The 19,134-nt window shown below is 36.4% G+C and overlaps 1 protein-coding gene across 1 annotated transcript; it reads left to right on the top strand.

Moving 5' to 3' along the window:
- The first annotated feature begins 784 nt into the window (after window positions 1-784).
- LOC143545346 (protein LPA3-like) lies at window positions 785-17,148 on the top strand. Its single transcript, XM_077037254.1, has 11 exons — window positions 785-857; window positions 10,696-10,821; window positions 10,873-11,015; window positions 13,989-14,036; window positions 14,138-14,177; window positions 14,260-14,360; window positions 15,279-15,471; window positions 15,549-15,647; window positions 15,758-15,875; window positions 16,810-16,941; window positions 17,120-17,148. The coding sequence occupies exons 1-10, from the start codon at window positions 785-787 to the stop codon at window positions 16,928-16,930; spliced, it is 1,062 nt and encodes a 353-aa protein (XP_076893369.1). The 3' UTR covers window positions 16,931-16,941; window positions 17,120-17,148.
- The last annotated feature ends 1,986 nt before the right edge of the window (window positions 17,149-19,134 follow it).

The raw sequence follows: 19,134 nt of genomic DNA, 5'->3' as shown, positions 1-19,134 counted from the left end.
GTGTCTAACACCAAACCATATTGAAGACTCCTAGAATATCAGAGAATATATAATATAATAATAATTAGTTTATTATTATAAAATAAGTTAGTCTTATTTTATTTAATCCTAACTGTATTTGGTTTCAAATTATGTATTTGAAATAGGTTAGGATTGGAACCGTGAGTTTATATATACCCTAGGTTCAATGTGTTAAATATAATTATTAAGTTTTTCACGTTTGTCGTTTTCTTAATAAAAGAGTCGTAGAGAGTTCTACAAACCTCGTATTCGTGTTCTTGATTCACCCGCTTAAAGTTTAACATCTACTCCCAAAATAGTTGACACGTTGTTGAATCCTAAAGTAAAAAAAAATTCAATTAAAAAAGCATCCAAATATTTTATAACTTTTAAGAATCAATGTTTTGCTAATCAACATTTTCTATTTTATGCCCAACTATTTTCAAACTGATTATCAATATGTATTATATGCATTTTCTCTATAATTAAAAGCTAGATTAATATGCGAATAGAATAATGAATAAGTAACAAGCACTATTTTCTGAAAAAATAAGAAATAATGTTCTTCAACTTTGCATTAAGTTTTTGAGTGCTATCTCAGCTATGAACAAACGTACCTCGCAATTCAAATTCAAAACATATACCTATCATAGTTCTCATAGATGTATAATGTAAATAATAATAAATCACATAAGTTTTAGCTAACTTAACTTACTGAAGAGGTTACACGGGATACATGCCCATAAGAACAGCCCAACTAGAGATAAGGCCAGGACCAATCGAGATGGAGTGGGATGAAGAGAAAATCAGTGAAGGGTCGCATCACACCTATAGGAAGGCACTGTTTCCTGGTCCAGGTGAACTGCCCAAGAAGAATGGTCTCCCAGGCTCAGTGAAAGGCACCCCAGATAAAAGTAGGAAAATTAGGGTTCAACCGAAAAGACTTGGGACCAGGGGACAATAGATTGCACCCCAAAACCTCAGTATTATACTCCATGTAATCCTCCCCCTCTCTTCTAGAGAGAAGGATCGATATTTGTAATGGGCAGATTGAGATTGATAATAAGATTGAAATTAATAATACGTTTATACATTCATTCATATATTCACTCAATAAACTTGATCAATCATTCTCCAAGTAATCAAGAATTCGAGAATTCATCCAGGTTTTCAACATTGGCGCCATCCGTGGGACTTGCTTTATTGAAAGTCTCACTAAAACCTTGAAAGAAAGAATGGATGATCAAAGCCTGAAGGGAATGCCACTACAGTTTCCTTCCGGCTCAGGTGACGACCACCACCAAATACACCGTTGCTGTTGTTGTCTCGCCGGAAAAAGGTCCTCGGTGTTGTCCGTCCACTGTTTTGGTAAACAAGCACCAACCTAGTTCAAGTTGTCTTCGTCGTTTTTCCATTGATGTCTTTTTCCATTGCCGGAATCTTTTTTGAGTTTTCAGAATATTCCGTGAAGTCGGGAATCTTGAAATATTCTCCTGCGTGTCTTGAAAGTCATATATGATAATCTCCTTCAACCAACAAGACACATACCCATCTTCTTTTGTTGGTTTCAACTATGCCTTCGCCACCGGACTTTTGAATCTGATGTCAATGTCGCCGGTTGCGGGAGCTGATAACATCTGATCTAGTCCAACCTAGTTGTAATTAATAGACATATTTTGATGAAACAAGGGTTGCTGGATCTGTTGCCTTGTCGGAGTCCCGTGAATCGGTTTAATGAGGAAAATTTGAATGATGTGAGGCTTACATGTGAACTCTAAAGATGGGATGAATGTTTCGTGAATGCTCGTAGGAATATCTTGGTGAGTCATAGTTGGTTTTTTGCAGTTAAGTTTTCGGGTTAGAAAGGGGGGTCAACAAGGTCAACCGCCCTAGATGGCTAAACACATAAAAGGTATCTTTAATCATTTATCTATTTAATTATATTTTATGTTCTTATATCAAAGAATTATATTTTATGTTCTTATATCAAAGAATGAGGAAGGACAATATCTAGGTGAATATAGGGTCCGAGGGTTTGAACCTAGTAGTAAAAAACCAACTTTTCTTTTAGTTTCTCTTTTTATATTCTTAATAATACTTAAAATATAGAGTATCGGGTATCACAATCTTTTGTTGTAAAAAAGAAAACATAAAATAAACTCAAATTTTTATAAATAGGTGCACGGTATTCCATCTACTGTATATATAAAAAATAGTGGGTTGATAGGAATGCCACTTGTAAAAAGTGACAGGAGGTGCACTTTTAAAAGTTGATTGGAAATTTCTTTTTAAAAGTTAATGTTGATGTGATATTGCATACACACATGAACCATCTTTTCGTACTTTGGGTCAACATTTACTCACTTTATGCATTATTTAAACATTACTTGTACTTTATACATTTTAAAAGTATGGAAAGTGAGCCCCTCCTAGGGGTGTACTGGGCTGTTACTTTAATACGAAGATTATTCAGCATGAATCCCTTACAAAACAACTCATTCACAACAAATTCCAAAACTAAACAAGCCCCGAAACAACCCCTCCAGAACGAGGACCTTCACAATGAAACCCCCTTATAAAATAGTTCCTTCCAAACAAGGTTCCTTACTAAACATCTCTTTAGAACAAAGCCCCATACTGAATAATCCCTTCAGTATGAAGCCCCTTATTGAACAAATACTCCAGAACAAAGCTTCTTACCAAATAGTTCCTTCCAAACAAGGTTCCTTACTGAACGGTCTTTTCAAAACAAAGCCCCATACTAAATAATACCTTCAGAGCGAAGCCCCTTACTGAACAATTACTCCAGAACAAAGCCTCTTACAAAATAGTTCATTCTAAACAAGGTTGTAACATCACGAAAATATCGGATTAATAATACCAAGTTCCAAAAGTACAAGGACTTAAAACATAAAAATCTGTTTTCCTGTCCCATAGCGATACGCGACGGATAAGAGGACAAGCCTATCGCGTATCGCGAAGGGCATGTTTTCAACACCCAAGAAATGGGCCTTGGGCGATACGCGATAACTCAAACTCCAACGTCATCACGTATAGTGATGGCGTGGTCTGACAAGCCGGAAACGTGGCACAACGTCCGCCACATGTCACCACCCACAGTGTCTGCCACGTGTTGCCAGGTGGCAAGTCTACCATGCGCGTCACCACCCTCCGTCGTGATACGCGACGGGGTTGTCCACAGACCATCGCGTATCACGATGGCCTGCCGGACCAGCCTATAAATTGAGGTCTTCAGCCCCACATTCCATCATCCCAACTTCACAGCTCATTTCTATCTTTAAAAACATCTCTCTACCTCGTAAACCGTGCCACCGATCTCCTCGATTTTTGTGCCAAAATCCGACGTACCTCGAAATCTATGCTACACAATGATGATGTAAGGCCCCGTTACCGGTGCCCTACATTGGACGTTGGATTTACTCATTAACATAGTTCTGAATATCAAAGTTAATAAAAACATATGCGGAATAATAAAACATTCATTAAACAGTACATAGTAATTCAAAAAATGTCTAAAAACATTCATCTTGTCTTTCAAAATCAAAACATTAATTATAAAACATCATAAGTCTTCAGATGCCAGACTCTTATCCTTCTGCCATGTGCCCTCTCTCAAGCCAGCTGTCTCATCCTACTCACCTGCGTGCATACAATCAGTTCACATACATCACTGTCTATAATACTTTAAGAGCCTTCCGCCCTATAACCTCACATATATTACAAGGGTATGGTCCCCAACATCACAAATATTATTAGGGTCTGGTACCTACCCTCACAGATATTATAAGGATCTGGACCCTATCCTCACAGATATTATAAGGGTCTGGTTCCTATCCTCATAGATATTATTATGGTCTGGTCCCTTTGTTCCGTACAACCATACCATACCTTTATTTACATACATTCCTTAACAATACGTGCAATATCCGAAGATCGTTCACGTACTATCAATATAACATACATACATAATCCATTCATCATATATAACAATCATATCTTTAAACTACCACTTGGCGGTACATGCAATATCCGAAGATCGTTCACGCACCGTCAAACATTGATCATACATAAATCATACAAGGCATACACTTACCACTTAAGGTAAGTGTATTAACTATGTCATCGAGTATGCACACATCCCTGAAAACATAACAAGGAAGTGGGGTTAGAAAGTCACCTGAATTCGGTTACGTTCACCATTTATGGTTATTCCTTTCTTGAGCTGTGCACGACTAACTGTTTAATAAACACAATATTAAATACTGCTCTAACCCTTCTTATTGTTTACTTAATTAATCTTAGGCGTCTAAACTGGTTTTACTTCATTGATTCATTAACCGGTTAGTTAATCGTTACTCGTTAACCTTTTAAAGGTATCTTTCATATATTAATAAAGTCCAGGGGCTTCTATGTAATTAAATCATTCTTCTCTAAATACTGAGACTGTTCTGTCATTCTTTTAAACTTCTAATTCGTCCCAGTCTCTTAACGAATGGGGTTCATAACGAATGAACCTATTCGTTACTTCATAACGAACTGACTATTATAACGAATCTGTCTTCATGACGAATCGGACCTTATAACGAACTGGTCCTTGTAACGAATTTAGACTTATTCGTTTGGTCAGGTTAACGAATTGAACTTCATAGCAAATTGAACCCTTATAACGAACCAGTCCTCATGACGAATTAGACCTTATAACGAACTGGTCATTATAACGAATTGGACCTTAACGAATGGGGCTAGTTCGTCATTCTTTCTTTAGCGAATTAACTCACGAATTAAGGCTAGTTCGTTAAACTCCGGCTAACGAATTAAGGCCCATTCGCTAGCCCCCCGCTAATGAATTAGGGTTAGGTCAGAGAATGTCAGAAACATTCTCTGACATCTTATTCCTCATACGCCGCCTTTCCGGCGCCGCCGTGCCGCTAAAGCGTATTTTACCCCATTTTACACCGTTTTTCACCGTTTTTCATCTCGTTCGATCCAGATCTAAGCTAGGGTGACCCCAGAGAACTATTGATAACCTGATTACTGAGCTCTTACAGACTTTTTGATAAAAGGGTTCCAATGATGAATGGTGTCATTCAGCTTTTAAAAACATTAAATGTTGTAATGTTAAAGATTTTAAACATTTGCCTCATACCTAAGGGCGAACGAGGCACCGCGTGGTGGCCTTCCCATCATGCGTGGTGGCCCTAAGCACACCGCCGCCGCCCCCTTGTCACGCTAAAAAGGGTTGTTTGCGTGATGGTTTTCACGCGTTGGGGGGTGTTTTCCAAGAAATGTAGCCGTTGGAGGAGTGTGGGAGGGGGGGGGGGTAAATAAAAAAAAGAAAAAACCAATATAAAACCAAAACAAAAAGATAAACCAAATCCAAATCCAACTCAAAAACATTGTTTTAATTTTTATTTTTTATAAACCTTAGTTGTAACTTTTATTTTTTATTTCTAAATTTTAAGTTGAATTATGTTTTATTAAACTATTGTTTTTATTTTTAAGTTCTATTAAATATTGTTTTAATTTTTAAAGTTACAAAAAAAATAATTCCATCACACACCATCACATCACACCACCACCCCTAAGGCTGAGGGGTGCGGAGCGCGAGAAAGGGTGCAAGAGGCCAGCCGCTCGCGCCCCGGGGCGCGAGCACCACACCACCGAGGCGCGAGAGGGGCGCGAAAGGGGCGCGAGCGAAGAAAAAAAGGCAGGTGCGGGTGGGCTAGCGGCTGGGGGAGCGTGAAGGAGGTCTGGGAATGCGTGAATAGAGCCGTTGGGCTCGTTTTTTATTAAAAAAAAAATTTTTTTTTACTCTATATAATAACATACCAATATCAAACCCGATTTTTTCTCTCTATTCAACCTATATCAAACCCAAACCAACACCAATATCACATACCAATATCACATACCAATATCAAATACCACACCCAAAACCCAAAATCACCCCATCTTCCAAACCTTTTTTTAAAAACATGGCTGGAAATTGGTACCCAAACCTAGATTCAGATTACAGTTACGACGATTTATGGTCGGCACCGGACCAAGCGATGTTTTATTCGGGGTCGCAACAACCATCCGGCTTTCAACCATCCAACATACAACCGTCTCCTAACTTTGTAGTTCCGGAGACACAAGAACCAGAAGGTGAAGCTGCGGGACAAAGAAGACGCGTCCACCGGAAAAAACAAGTTGCAACGGACGGGTCGGGTTCGGCTTCGACTGGAAGGACGAAACGGAAAACCACTCCGTGGTCATCGGATGAGAAGGAAGCCCTGTGTCGGGCTTGGATAGTCATTTCTGAGGATCGGCGTTGCGGTAATTGTTTTAACGTTTTTAAAATGATTTTTAATAAAAAAGTTAAATAAAAAAGTTAAATGACTAACAAATTTATTTATGCATTTTGCAGCGGACTACCAAAAGAGCAAGGTCTTTTGGACAAAGGTTAGGGAGACGTTCTATTCGCTCGGTGGGAGTACAGAGCGGAACGCCGATATGATTTCGGGTCGGTGGACCGAAATCAGAAAATTTGTCGGCTTGTTTACTAATCTGTTCAACAGGAACGCCGGTCGTATGAGACCAAGTGGCAGTGACGATTTGGCGGTTTATAATTTCACTGTCGAAGAGTGGAGGCAGGAGTGCCTGCGGAGGTATGGGACGGTGAAGACGTGGGACGATGTAAAGGTGTGGGAGAGGTTGAGAAGGTGTTCTAAGTGGGTTGAGCTGGTGGCGCCGGACGTTGATGCGGAAGTAGGGCCGAAACGGACTAAAACTAGTTCGTCTGGAGCGTACAGCACTTCCGCCGGGTCGGATTGCCGGGTTGGATTCGACCTAAACGTTGCGGGGGAGGAAACGTCTTCACCGCCGAGGAGGCGGCCATTGGGAAGGGACGCCAGGGGCAAAAAACCGGCTGAGGGGGAAGCCGTAAACATCAACGATCTTGTTGAATCCCTCAATAAATTCAACAAAACCATGGAGGTGGTCTCTAATGACAAAAAGGAAAAAAAAGAATGAGAGATTTGGACTTCCTTACAAGAGACTTCAGTAACCTAAATCCGGTCGACCAAATGCTGATGGAAAAACAAAAGGAACGTATCCGGAAGAGGTTGATCGAAGAAGACCAAGCCGAAGAATAAGAATAATGTTTTTTTTTAGTACTTTAATTTTTTTTTTAGATATTAATGTGTTTTTTTAATTAATGTGTGTTTTTTTAAATAATTTATGAGTTTTTTTAATAATACGTTTTTTTAATACATTTATAAAAAAATAAAAAAAAAAACCGCTCGCGCCCCCTCTCGCGCCCCTCCACACCATGTCCCGGGGCGCGAGCACCACTACCAACACCCATCTTATCAAGTTTCTCTCTCTGCCACACGTCACAATATTATTGGCTGGCGCCCCCACTCGCGCCCCACACACCCCTCAGCCTAATAAAAAACCATCACATGTGATGGAATTTGGGTTGGTGATGTGGCACAATATAATTGGATGGGGTGTGTGATGAGTGATGACACCACATCCACCACCCCTCCCCCCTAATATGAGTTTGATCCATTTTACCCGGTTATGGGTTCATGTGTATTTTTTCAAAAATAAAAAAAATGTAGAAGTAAGCATAATGAACATTATAAAACTCTACATATATGAGTCAACCGTCGCATCACCCGGGTTTCTATTAGTGTGTGTGTATATATATATATAAAATGTTATAAATAATAACTAAATAATATGTATTATGTTGTATTTTATAATAAAAAAGATATCATCGTCATCTTACTTAGTAAATCCCACTAATAGCAAAGCTACAATAGGGTCTGAGGAGGGTAAGATGTAGACAACCTTACCTCTACCCGTAGGATTAGAGAGGCTGCTTCCGGTGAGACCCTCGGCTTGATATAAAGTAACTAATCTATATCTATACTATATTTAAAGAGAATCTCAAGGACTTCTTAATTTTTAAGAGGTCCAAACTATTATGCAACATATACAACTTTGAATGCTTATCATTTTAAAATTTTGAGGGCATTTTGGTATTTACATAACACTCGCTAACCGTAATGTTTCATTTCATTCTATACTTACAATAAATGCCCTTCTATAGTTAGAATAATTACCCTTAAACTTTATATAACTTTTGTAATATTTAAGAATAGTTACACATTTAACCTCTCATCTTTATCCAAATAACTGTCAAATTAATTTATTTGTTTTTGTCTATACCTTTAAATATAATGTGTCTTTTTTAAAAATCTAACCTACCATCACGACGTGTTTATTTTTGTCGACGTTTTGATATAAAAAGCTTTCAAAACGGATATGTGGATTATAATGTACAAGTCAATAAAGCATCAAAGTACAACTTAAATATACAACTATATAAATACATATTAATTCGCATTCTATATTTATAATAATTACCCTTAAACTTTAGATAACTTTTGTAATATTTAAGAATAGTTACACATTTAACCCCTCATCTTTATCCAGAAAATTGTCAAATTGATTTATTTGTTTGTTTTTGTCTGTATCTTTAAATATAATGTGTCTTTTTAAAAACCGAACCTACCATCACGACATGTTTATTTTTGTCGACGTTTTGATACAAAAAAAATTTCAAAACCGATGTGTAGATTATAATTTACAAGTTAATAAAACATTAAAGTACAACTTAAATATGAAACTATAAACCTATAAAATGTTTAAACGCATACAAAATCAAAAGAATAAAATCAACTCTAACTAATATTATTTTGGATATGAGTTGTAATTCTTTTGGTGGTATATGGGTGTCTATAAACCCCACGGCTCGCCCGAAGCTTGAAACAAAGCTCGCTCTAAAAAGCTCGATTAGAAATCGATTCGAGCCGAGCCGACTCGTTCTGTAATCGAGCTTTTTCGAGCTTGAGCAAGGGATGGCTCGGCTCGATAACTCGATTAATTTGCTCATGTAGAGTATTTAGTTTATATATCCAACATATTAATATCAAACTGTTTCAGCGCATTTGGATTGCTACTTCTCAACACTGGTTCACGTAATACTGTTTCCCTTCCCGAGTTTGAAACATGTTTCTCCCATATTATTTTTCACGTTCCCTTTGCATCCCCCATCAGTTGGCTAACAAATCTACTTTTCTACCTCTAAACCTTTGCATCCTTGAATGGTCTCCATAAGTAATGGTCATAACAATTAATTCAAAGTAAGATCTTATGGCTAAGTTAAAACTAATAAAAAAGCTAAAAACAACTCAAAAGAAAAGAGTTCGAGTCATTTCGAGTTCAGCCAAGTTGGCTCGATTTATGAATGAGCCAATATCAAGCTCCCTTGTTCAGCTCGCTTAAAGTTTTGAGCTCGAGTCGAGCTAGCTTAACATGTATTCGAGCCGAGCTCGAGTGTCGCCTAGCTTGGCTTGGCTCGTTTACAGCCCTATATACATGTATTAACCGAACCAATTAAACAATTACGTAATAAACTTTTGTAAAATATTACACTTGAGAAAACTAACATACGTTTAAGTATTGTACACTATATCACGAGAGAATTGATAAATTAACATAAACAAGTATCGCATTGCAAATTGTTGTCGTCACAACATCGCGCTGGTTTCATACTAGTAAATAGTAAATGACTGACTTCTTACAAAAAAAACAAAATTCAAGAGTAATTAACTTGATCTTTTGTGAAATTATATAAGAGTTATATGACTGGGTTCTTAAAAGAAAAAAGAAAAGTAAACAAGTCAAGTTCGAGTCAAATTTGAGCTTAGTCACGAACCAAACTTAATATTTTAAAATAGAAATTGAAACGAGTGTAAATTAAACGAGCCTATAGTCAAACTGGCATTAGGCTGAATGTAGTGGGCGTGGGCGACAAACGGGCGCGAAGGGGCTAGAACACCGCCCCCCGGGCGATAATTGGGCGAAAAGGGGCGGGGGCGGGTTGTATTTGTCGCCGGTTGGAGAAGAAAATAATAATATTATATATAAATGACCGTTTAACAACGGTCAAATGTTAAAAAATAATAATAATTAATTTAAACAATATATATATAAACATACACCATTCTTCTCCATCTCATATCTATTTCATACACAATTCATACACAAATTCTTCAAAAAATCTAGCAAAATGAATCCTACAAACAACCCGAACCAACCGAAACTCGTGGAACTCGCCGCTACCATGAAAGAAATCATAAAAAAAACACAAAAAGTGTGTCGAGGAACTCAACGATGTCATGAGAGAAACCAACAAACAACAAGAAAATATTGCCGCTATGTTGGAATTGCGGGAAATGAGTGAAGAATACGAATCCCTCAAAGCGGCCGGGTTACACGAAGAGGCCGCATTATTGCAACGACAATGAATTGAAAAAATGCCCGAATATTATGGATATTAGTAATTTTTTTAGTTTTGTATTTTTTTAGTTATGTGTTTTTTTAGTTATGTTTTTTTTTGTATTTTTTTTAATTTTAATGCATTTTAATTTATTATTTAAATAAATTAGTTTTTATTTGATTAGTTTAATTATAAAAAGAAAATAATTAAAAAAGATATTGTGGCCCAACTTGTAGCCCCTACACCATTACATCACAAAACAAATTCTCATTCCTTACTGACTGGGCGTCACGTGTTACAGTTCGCCCCATTTATAGCACACTCATGGCCTTAAAAAGCTTCTCCTCCCACTGCCTCTCATTTTGGTTGGTTTGAAAATGCCGTTAATCCGTTATCCACTTTCCCAATAGCATCCAGCTTACCACCTGCTGTTCACCACCAACAGGTAACTAAATCAAATGCTAATTCTGTTAACAAATCATTCATCTTTTGATTTCTCACACTTTACAACGCTAGCTTGCAGGTGAAACCGAATTTCGGAAGAGTAGCCGTAAACCCGACCTGTAGAAATGCTGAATTCGCTGTTAGGTCTAGCGGTTCTTCTTCGGTTCAGTTTGATGTTCCGTTTCCGGGTGATTACGAAGAGCTTCTTAATCAGGTTAGATTTCTAATAGTTTGGGGGACATTATAAGCATACAAATGGAAATGTGAAGGGCCGTCATCAACAGACCAGAAATAAAAAGGCCCGTAACTGAACAAACACAAATAAGGGCATGTTCGTTCATTTAAAAAATGAACATGTTCGTGTTCGTTTATGTTCGCTTGTTTCACAAACATAACTGTACAAAGATAAACAAACATAAATGTATAAACACAAACAAACATAAACGATGAACACAAACGAACAAATATAAAACCATTAAGATATGAATAATCCAGTATATAAACGAACGTAGATGAACAACCAGAACATGTGTTCATGTTCGTTCGTTTATAAAATATACGAACTTCCCCCAAAAGGTTCACAAACATGTCACTTAACTTTCGGTTTGTTTACATGCCTACGTAGCCCATAACGAGTAATGAAATATATAGGCTAAGTTTTTTAAACGAGGATTAACGTTATAACAATAAAGTAGCCAAAATGCAGTACTAAAATCAAATACCGTTATCGTAATGGCATGACGGAGACAGACTGATGGACGGTGCTCGCAGCAAGGAGTGTGGATGGCCCGACTTTTATGGATATGATCAGCTGCTAGTTTTTTCTTTTTAGTTTTGGCCCAATAACTATGTATATAGGTAAAAAAATTTGGGTTCAGTAATTATAAGATTTACTAGATCCAATCATTTTTTATAAGGTTTATATTTTCAAATATATATAGTCATTTAAGAACTCTAAAAAAGTTAAGAACTCTTAAGAACTCTTAACAACCGAACATTTTTTAATTTTTTTTATATATTGACATTATTTATGAGTAGTTTTATCATATTTTATATAAAAAAAATTTATTACATATATTAATCACAAGTTTACATATGTGTAAAATTTATGTACTAACAAAATTTTTTTTTGAACGACCAACTAAGTAACGCCGGGTACTCCGTACGCGGCCCCCATTGGCTAAAGGTAGCCCGAGCCGGCCACTAGTCCGGACGGACGGAGCCCCTAGCGGTCCACCTAATGAGGGATTCACCGGATAAAACCCGACCCCCACGCCCGCCAAATGGCACGACAGCGAGGAGCCGGTAAAACCGGGTGAGATCAGGACTCGAACCCTGGCAAGCCAGGGTCATCCCTCATATCTCCCATATAAATTGGTGATAGTGAGGTTTGAACCCCCTACCTCTCACTTGTAAAGTGAGTGCTCTATCATTGAGCCACATCCAATCATCCCTCATATCTCCCAATGCACTAACAAATTTACATATGTGTAAAAAAACATAGATATGTATAAAAACTAATTTTCAAAATTGTAATCATAAATATAGATATAAAAAAATTATAAAACTACACTCAAATAACATTAACATAATTTTTTTTATAAAAAACATTAGTTTTCAAGGGTTCCTTCAAGTTTTTAAATAATTTATGAGTTCTGTAATGATGCTCATATATATATATATATATATATATATATATATATATATAGGATTAACTTCATTTCAGAAATGTTTTTAATGCGAGAAGTGCGAGAAATGTGAGGAGAGATCTCAACCACTAGATTATTAATCAATGTTTGAAAAAGTAGTGGTATTTATTGCAATTAATGAAATTTTGAGAGTCATTTAAATAAATAAAAAGGGTACTTTAGGTGAATAAAAAGAGGATTTTGAATTATGGTATTTTAGGGCTAATATATGACATCTTCATCATCAATTATTTTTTTGCAAATAGATAATAAATAGTGTGTACATAGGAAGAATTTGAAGATGTGTAGGACGAAATTGAAGATGTGTTGGAATAACTGAATATGTGCAGGGGAACAATTAAGATGTGTATGAGAAAAGTAAAGATGTGTAGGTAAATTTTGAAGAAGTATAGGAAGAAATTGAATATATGTAGGAAACAATTAAGATGTATATGAGAAAATTAAAGACGTGTAGTTAAATTTTGAAGAAGTGTAGGAAGAAATTGAATATATGTAGGAAACAATTAAGATGTATATGAGAAAATTAAAGACGTGTAGTTAAATTTTGAAGAAGTGTAGGAAGAAACTGAATATATGTAGGAAACAATTAAGATGTATATGAGAAAATTAAAGACGTGTAGTTAAATTTTGAAGAAGTGTAGGAAGAAATTGAATATATGTAAGTAACAATTAAGATGTATATGAGAAAATTAAAGACGTGTGGTTAAATTTTGAAGAAGTGTAGGAAGAAATTGAATATGTGTAGGAAAAAAATTAGGATGTGCACGAAAAAATATAAGATGTGTAGGTAAATTTTGAAGAAGTGTAGGAAGAAATTGAATACGTGTAGGAAAATTATTAAGATGTGTATGAAAAAATTAAAGATATGTATGTAAATTTTGATGAAGTGTAGGAAGAAACTGAATATGTGCAGGAATAATTTAAAGACATGCAAGAATAAATTATAGTTGTGTATGGTGAAATCAAGAAATATGATTTATAAATTATAAATATAAATGTATTCTTTTTCTTTTTTTTTTTGTTTGAATGAAATTATTGATTTTTTTTATCTTAAAGTTATTATGGTTTGTTTAATTGTATTAATTAGAGAGAGGATAAATTTAATGTTATTTTAATACCCTTTTTATATATTTTTAAGTATTTAAGATTAAATTAAATGGATGGTCCAGATTTACTTGCACTGCTCGCTGTAACTTGACTTCTAGCATGAACCATCCCATATATATATAGAAAGTTAACGTACAAATGAAATTAACGTGATAATTGTGAGAATCAACTAGAGTAATTATATATACAAGTAGAGTAATTATGTAATTACTCTATGATGTAATTACGTAGTTACTCTACTTGTCTATATAATTACTCTATGACGTGTATAAACACAAGTCTTTAGGATTAAAATTGATCATTACATTGAATTGAACAGATTCCTTCTAATGATATGTGATTATCTTATTGTGAAACTTTGTAATTAACAGGCAAAAGAAGCAACTGAGGTGGCTTTGAAGGATGGAATACAGTTAATGGTGAGTTCATTCATTATTCTTTTCTTATATATCAACACATGATGCAATGTTACATGCCTATAATTCCTATAGAGTTTCTACTCCACACCTTTCAACCACAGGAGATTGAGTTTCCAACTGCGGGCCTCCGATCCGTCCCAGGTTTTTTCCCCTCATTTTATGTCTAAATGTGATCTTTCAATGTTATTATGACAGTTGACCTATATATTTGTATGTATAATAGGTGATGGTGAAGGTGGGATTGAAATGACCGGAAGTATGCAATTGATTCGTGAATTTTGTGACCTCCTTGTAGCACCAGAAAAGGCTACACGAACCAGAATAGTATGTGAATAAGCAATTCTCTCAATAATTATAGTATATTTTATCATAGATTGTAAGTGCTATTCGGTAAATGCATGGTAGATGTTAGTTTACAAAAGATAAAGGTAGCCCTGTAAACCGAAACCATTCGGCAGAAAGTTCATTTAGTTAAACGAACGGACATGAACACATATCTCATTCTTTTATTTATGTTCGTCAACATTCGTTTAAGTTTGTTTGTTTATGTTCATTTGTGTATGCTTGTTTACATTTGTTTATGTTCATTCGTTTATATATTCAATTAACATATTTAGGCACATTACAACTTCATGTAGTTTTATGAAATTAAAATAACACCTCTTCTAATTTAGTCTGGTTTTGTTAAAATTTTAGGCCCAATATGTTAATGTTATGTTTACTTTCAATTGGTTTTTGCTCGGTTATGTTCGTTCATCTATGTTCCTTCGTTTAGAATCATGAACCTTTCGTTTATACTATTAATAAAAGAATTTTAAGAAACAAGAATGCCCCATTCGTTTATTTTTAACTTGTGTTTGCTCGGTTATGTTCTTTCACCTATGTTCCTTTGTTTACGTGTGTGAACCGTTCGTTTATACTATTTACAAACAAACATAAACGAGCATGAGCACACTCATTACCTTAACGAACGAACACGGACAAGAAAACCCCATTTGTTTAACTGTTCGTGTTTGATAATTTGTTCGGGTAAAGTTAAATGAACAAACACGAACATGCCCTATTCGTGTTCGTTCGATTTGTTTACAAGCATAGGTAAAGGTAATTCTTTAATATGGTATATTATCAATTTTCGTTAAATCATCTAGTAGGAACATGTATCTTATATTTATAGTTCTGATTATGTTCAAACTTCGAAGAGTTTAAATTTTAAGTTATTTACCAATGCATTAAAACTTGCAGTTTTTCCCAGAGGCTAACGAAGTTCAATTCGCAAGAAAATCAGCATTCGGAGGCGCTTCGTTTAAGTTGGACTATTTAACAAAACCCTCATTCTTTCAAGATTTTGGTTTTGTTGAATCGGTTAAAATGGTTGATCGTGTTAAGGAAGAAGATGAGTTGTTCATAGTCGGGTACCCTTATTTTAATGTCAATGGTAGGCACTTGCTCTTTCTTTTTAAGTTAAATTTAAATTGTTTGGTCGTTTAAATGCATTTTGATTCTGGAAAACAGAGATGCTTGTTGTGGAAGAGCTTTATAGGGATGCAGTTGCAGCCACAAGTAGGCAAATGATTATATTTAACGGTGAACTTGATCGTATCAGATCTGGATGTATCCTTTCTTACATAGGAGCTGTTTTTTCATTTTTAAACCTCATAAATCATTTTATTCTAAGATTAGTTTACTAGTAAAATTGTGATTGTCCTTGAGTTTAAAACTAGATTACCCATCGTTCTTCTATCCAAAACTAGCCGCGCTTTTAAAGACGCTCTTCCCCAAGATGGAGACCGTATATTACATCCATAATTTCAAAGGTCGCAATGGTGGGACCCTTTTCAGGTTAGAATGCTTATTATGCGTAGGAAAACGGGTGGTCAGGGCGATTGTTTACGGGTCAAAACCGGTTGGTTCAATGGCTATATTTTTTTATGACGGCTAGTGGACGTAAAGAAAGTTTACACTTCCACCCGTTCTACAGTTATTGTCTTTCTTCAACTCGGCATGACCCGTGAGAAAAATACTTGCGACCCCATCTTGACCCAAAAGATTATATTACAGCCACAAACCAACACTAATAAAATTGTTTGGGTCGATATTGTCCCATGTTTAATGCTTATTTCTTCATATTAGAGTGATTCACTTTTTAACCAACACCCAGGGGTGCAAACAAGCTGAACCGAAGTTCGGCTTGTTTTGAGCTTTATTTCTATGGCTGAAGATCGGCTAGTGAGTAGTTTTTTTCAAGTTTGAGATCGGCTCGATTACTATTAATTAATTAATTTAAATACATTTTGTAATTAAGTATTATGTAAGTTTAAAGTTAAAAATTGTATACATAACAAAAATAAGTTATTTAATTATTTTTATCATATTCTAATATATAAAAATAGATATTATATTAACTATATTATATAAATAATAGCCTCGTTTGGGGTCGCAAGACAGTCGTGCTTGATAAGTGATGCTTGGGCTCGAGCTTGTTTAAGCTTGGGTTGTTTGAGCTTTTAGCGAGTTGATCACGAGTCGCTTGGCTCATTTACACCGCTATTAATTAACCCATCATACAAGACTTCTTGCTGCAAACAAAATATCATTCTTGTGAAAAATAAGATTAAAGTAAGCTAAACGATACAAGTAAAATGGTATTACTGTGCATTAGTCTGCAACAAAGATCATTGTCAATGGTTAGATAAGTTAATTAATCATCTAATTATGTTATTAATCTATTTTCTGATACAGTTCACTCTTTTTTAAATCTTGAAATCCAATAAAGGAGTTACCCAGGTCCCTGGAAGGTGCTAAGAAGAATAGGAAGCAGATATGTATGTGTGCATCAACAGGAGCAGATGCCAACTCTAAAGGAGGTTGCTTTGGATATCCTTCCCTCAGCTTAAAACTTAATCAGGTATCTATCTAATAAACTCAACGCGTCAAGTTTCATGACAAAAATATATTATTTCAACAATATAATAATATTATGAAATACAGTGATTTAGAAGGTTTTATGCATTCTATTAAACTTTAAAAGAACACTTTTAACCTGTTTGACCGTTTCCATTTTAAGGTGATTTTTTTCATGATAGGAACTGACTTGGGCAAGACTATGGAACAAGTAATTCACGAACTTGTATCAACTGTTATTTTGTTAATTATTGTTGTGATATATGGTGGTTCTATCCGCTCATACTTAGACACAATTCGTTATGTATTTCTAAACAAGTAATTTCTAGGTGGTTGCGTCTCATTATATACATTCACGTCATCCTACACACAAGGGTCTGTTTGGTATGAGGTAATGTAATGGACAACGGAATGGAATGGATGTGGTAATGGAATGGACAAAGGAATAAAATGAATTATTACCATTCCAATGAAATGTTTGGTTACCACATGGGAATGAAATGAATCATTACTTTGTATTATTGGTAGGTAAGAAAAAAAATAAAAAAAATGAAATTAAAATGGTAGTGAGTGGTGGTGGGAGCGGTGGCGGTAATGGTGGAGGTGGTGGTGGCGATAACAGTGGAGGTGGTGGTTGGCAACGGTGACGGTGGGCGACATGTGTGATGGTGGGGCGATGATTGATGGATGCGGCAGGCGGCTGGAGGTGGTGGGTGGCTGGCACTGATGGAGATGGTTTATGGAGGTGGGTGGTGGCGGCGGTGGACGCCGATGATGGTGGTAGTGACATCGGTGTCGGTGGGCGTCATGTGTGATGGTGGGGCGATGGTTGATATATGTGGCAGGTGGCTGGCGGTGCTGGGTGGTTGGCACCGATGGTGATGGTTGGTGGAGGTGGGTGGTGGCGGCGGTGGGCAGCGGTGGACGGCGATGGTGGCAGTGGTGGCGGTGGTTGGTGGTGGTGGTGGGTGTTGATGTTGGGTGGTGGTGGTGGTGGTGTTGGGAGGGTGGTGAAGGTGATGTAGGGTGAAGGAGGGAATGGAATGAAAAAAAACATGGGTATGGATGGAATGAAATTGAGGTAATATAGAGGGAATGGAATGGACTATGTTTTGGTCATTCCATTTATTTGGTCAACCAAACACACTATTTTCCATTCCATCATAATAGGTCATTCCATTCCGTCCTCCATTCCTGCATACCAAACGCTACCTTAAACTTCTGGTTGACGCCTTTATTCCGTTGATTTGCAGCTTCATTCCGATCTGCAAGCAGCCAATTTTTTAATTCACTTGCGATACAAATAACCATGCCCGTTTGGTATTTATAACTTTGAACTTATTTGTTGTTATCATTGGCCTACTCATGATTTCCAAATCATATAAAACTCTTCTTGAGCTTGGTGGTTGTTACGGATTGAAACCATTCCAAGGCATGTGACCGGTCTCACATTGGTTTTATAGCCAATTGATGTGGGGTTTATAAGACAAATGATTTCCCTCACCCATTGGACTACTCTTTTGGGTTGAATTCTTCTCTTTGGCTTGTAACGTCATTTATCTATTCTCGTTGAGACAATGACGGGTTTGTAAAAGAGTGATTGATGATTGATACACAAGACAAACTGAAGAGAGGTGTGACTGAATCATCATGTGTCTCTTCAATGGTGTTGGTTTCAAAACCATTTGCTTATAAATAGGTTAGGCTGCTTTATGTTATTTATACATGTAATAAAGAAATTTGAATCCATAATGAAGCAACCAATTGCACCATGACGCCACCTACCGGATGCTGGTGATCACAACCATCATTGATGGTTGTGGCAACGCTGACGGTGGATGGGTTGGGACAAGGGCGACAGTGGTCTTGTTAAACTTAGGGAATGATTAATTCACCGTTTCATTCTTTATACAATGAAACAACCTCTCACAGGCCAATGCCATTTTTAGCGCCGTAAACATCGATGTTGCATATCTTTATCTCCGACACGCCTTCCCTCCATGAGGCAGCCTCCTCGGACCTTCACTGAATACCAACTCCAACTAGCGATGTTGAAAGTCGGATATCCGAACATTTCGGGTAGTGAATTCCACTATCTGAATCCGTATCCGATAGTGGAACACAACCGGGAACCACTTCACAACCACGAACCACCGTTATCCACTGTCGCTATGTCATCTCAATTTCCCTCTTCGTC

The sequence above is a fragment of the Bidens hawaiensis genome, unplaced genomic scaffold (genome assembly GCF_021521415.1).
Source record: "Bidens hawaiensis isolate Kalapana, Puna unplaced genomic scaffold, B.hawaiensis_p1.1 tig00013937_1, whole genome shotgun sequence".
NCBI lineage: Eukaryota > Viridiplantae > Streptophyta > Magnoliopsida > Asterales > Asteraceae > Bidens > Bidens hawaiensis.
Note: the sequence above shows the minus strand (reverse complement) of the source record. Positions and strands in the feature narration are given on the sequence as shown.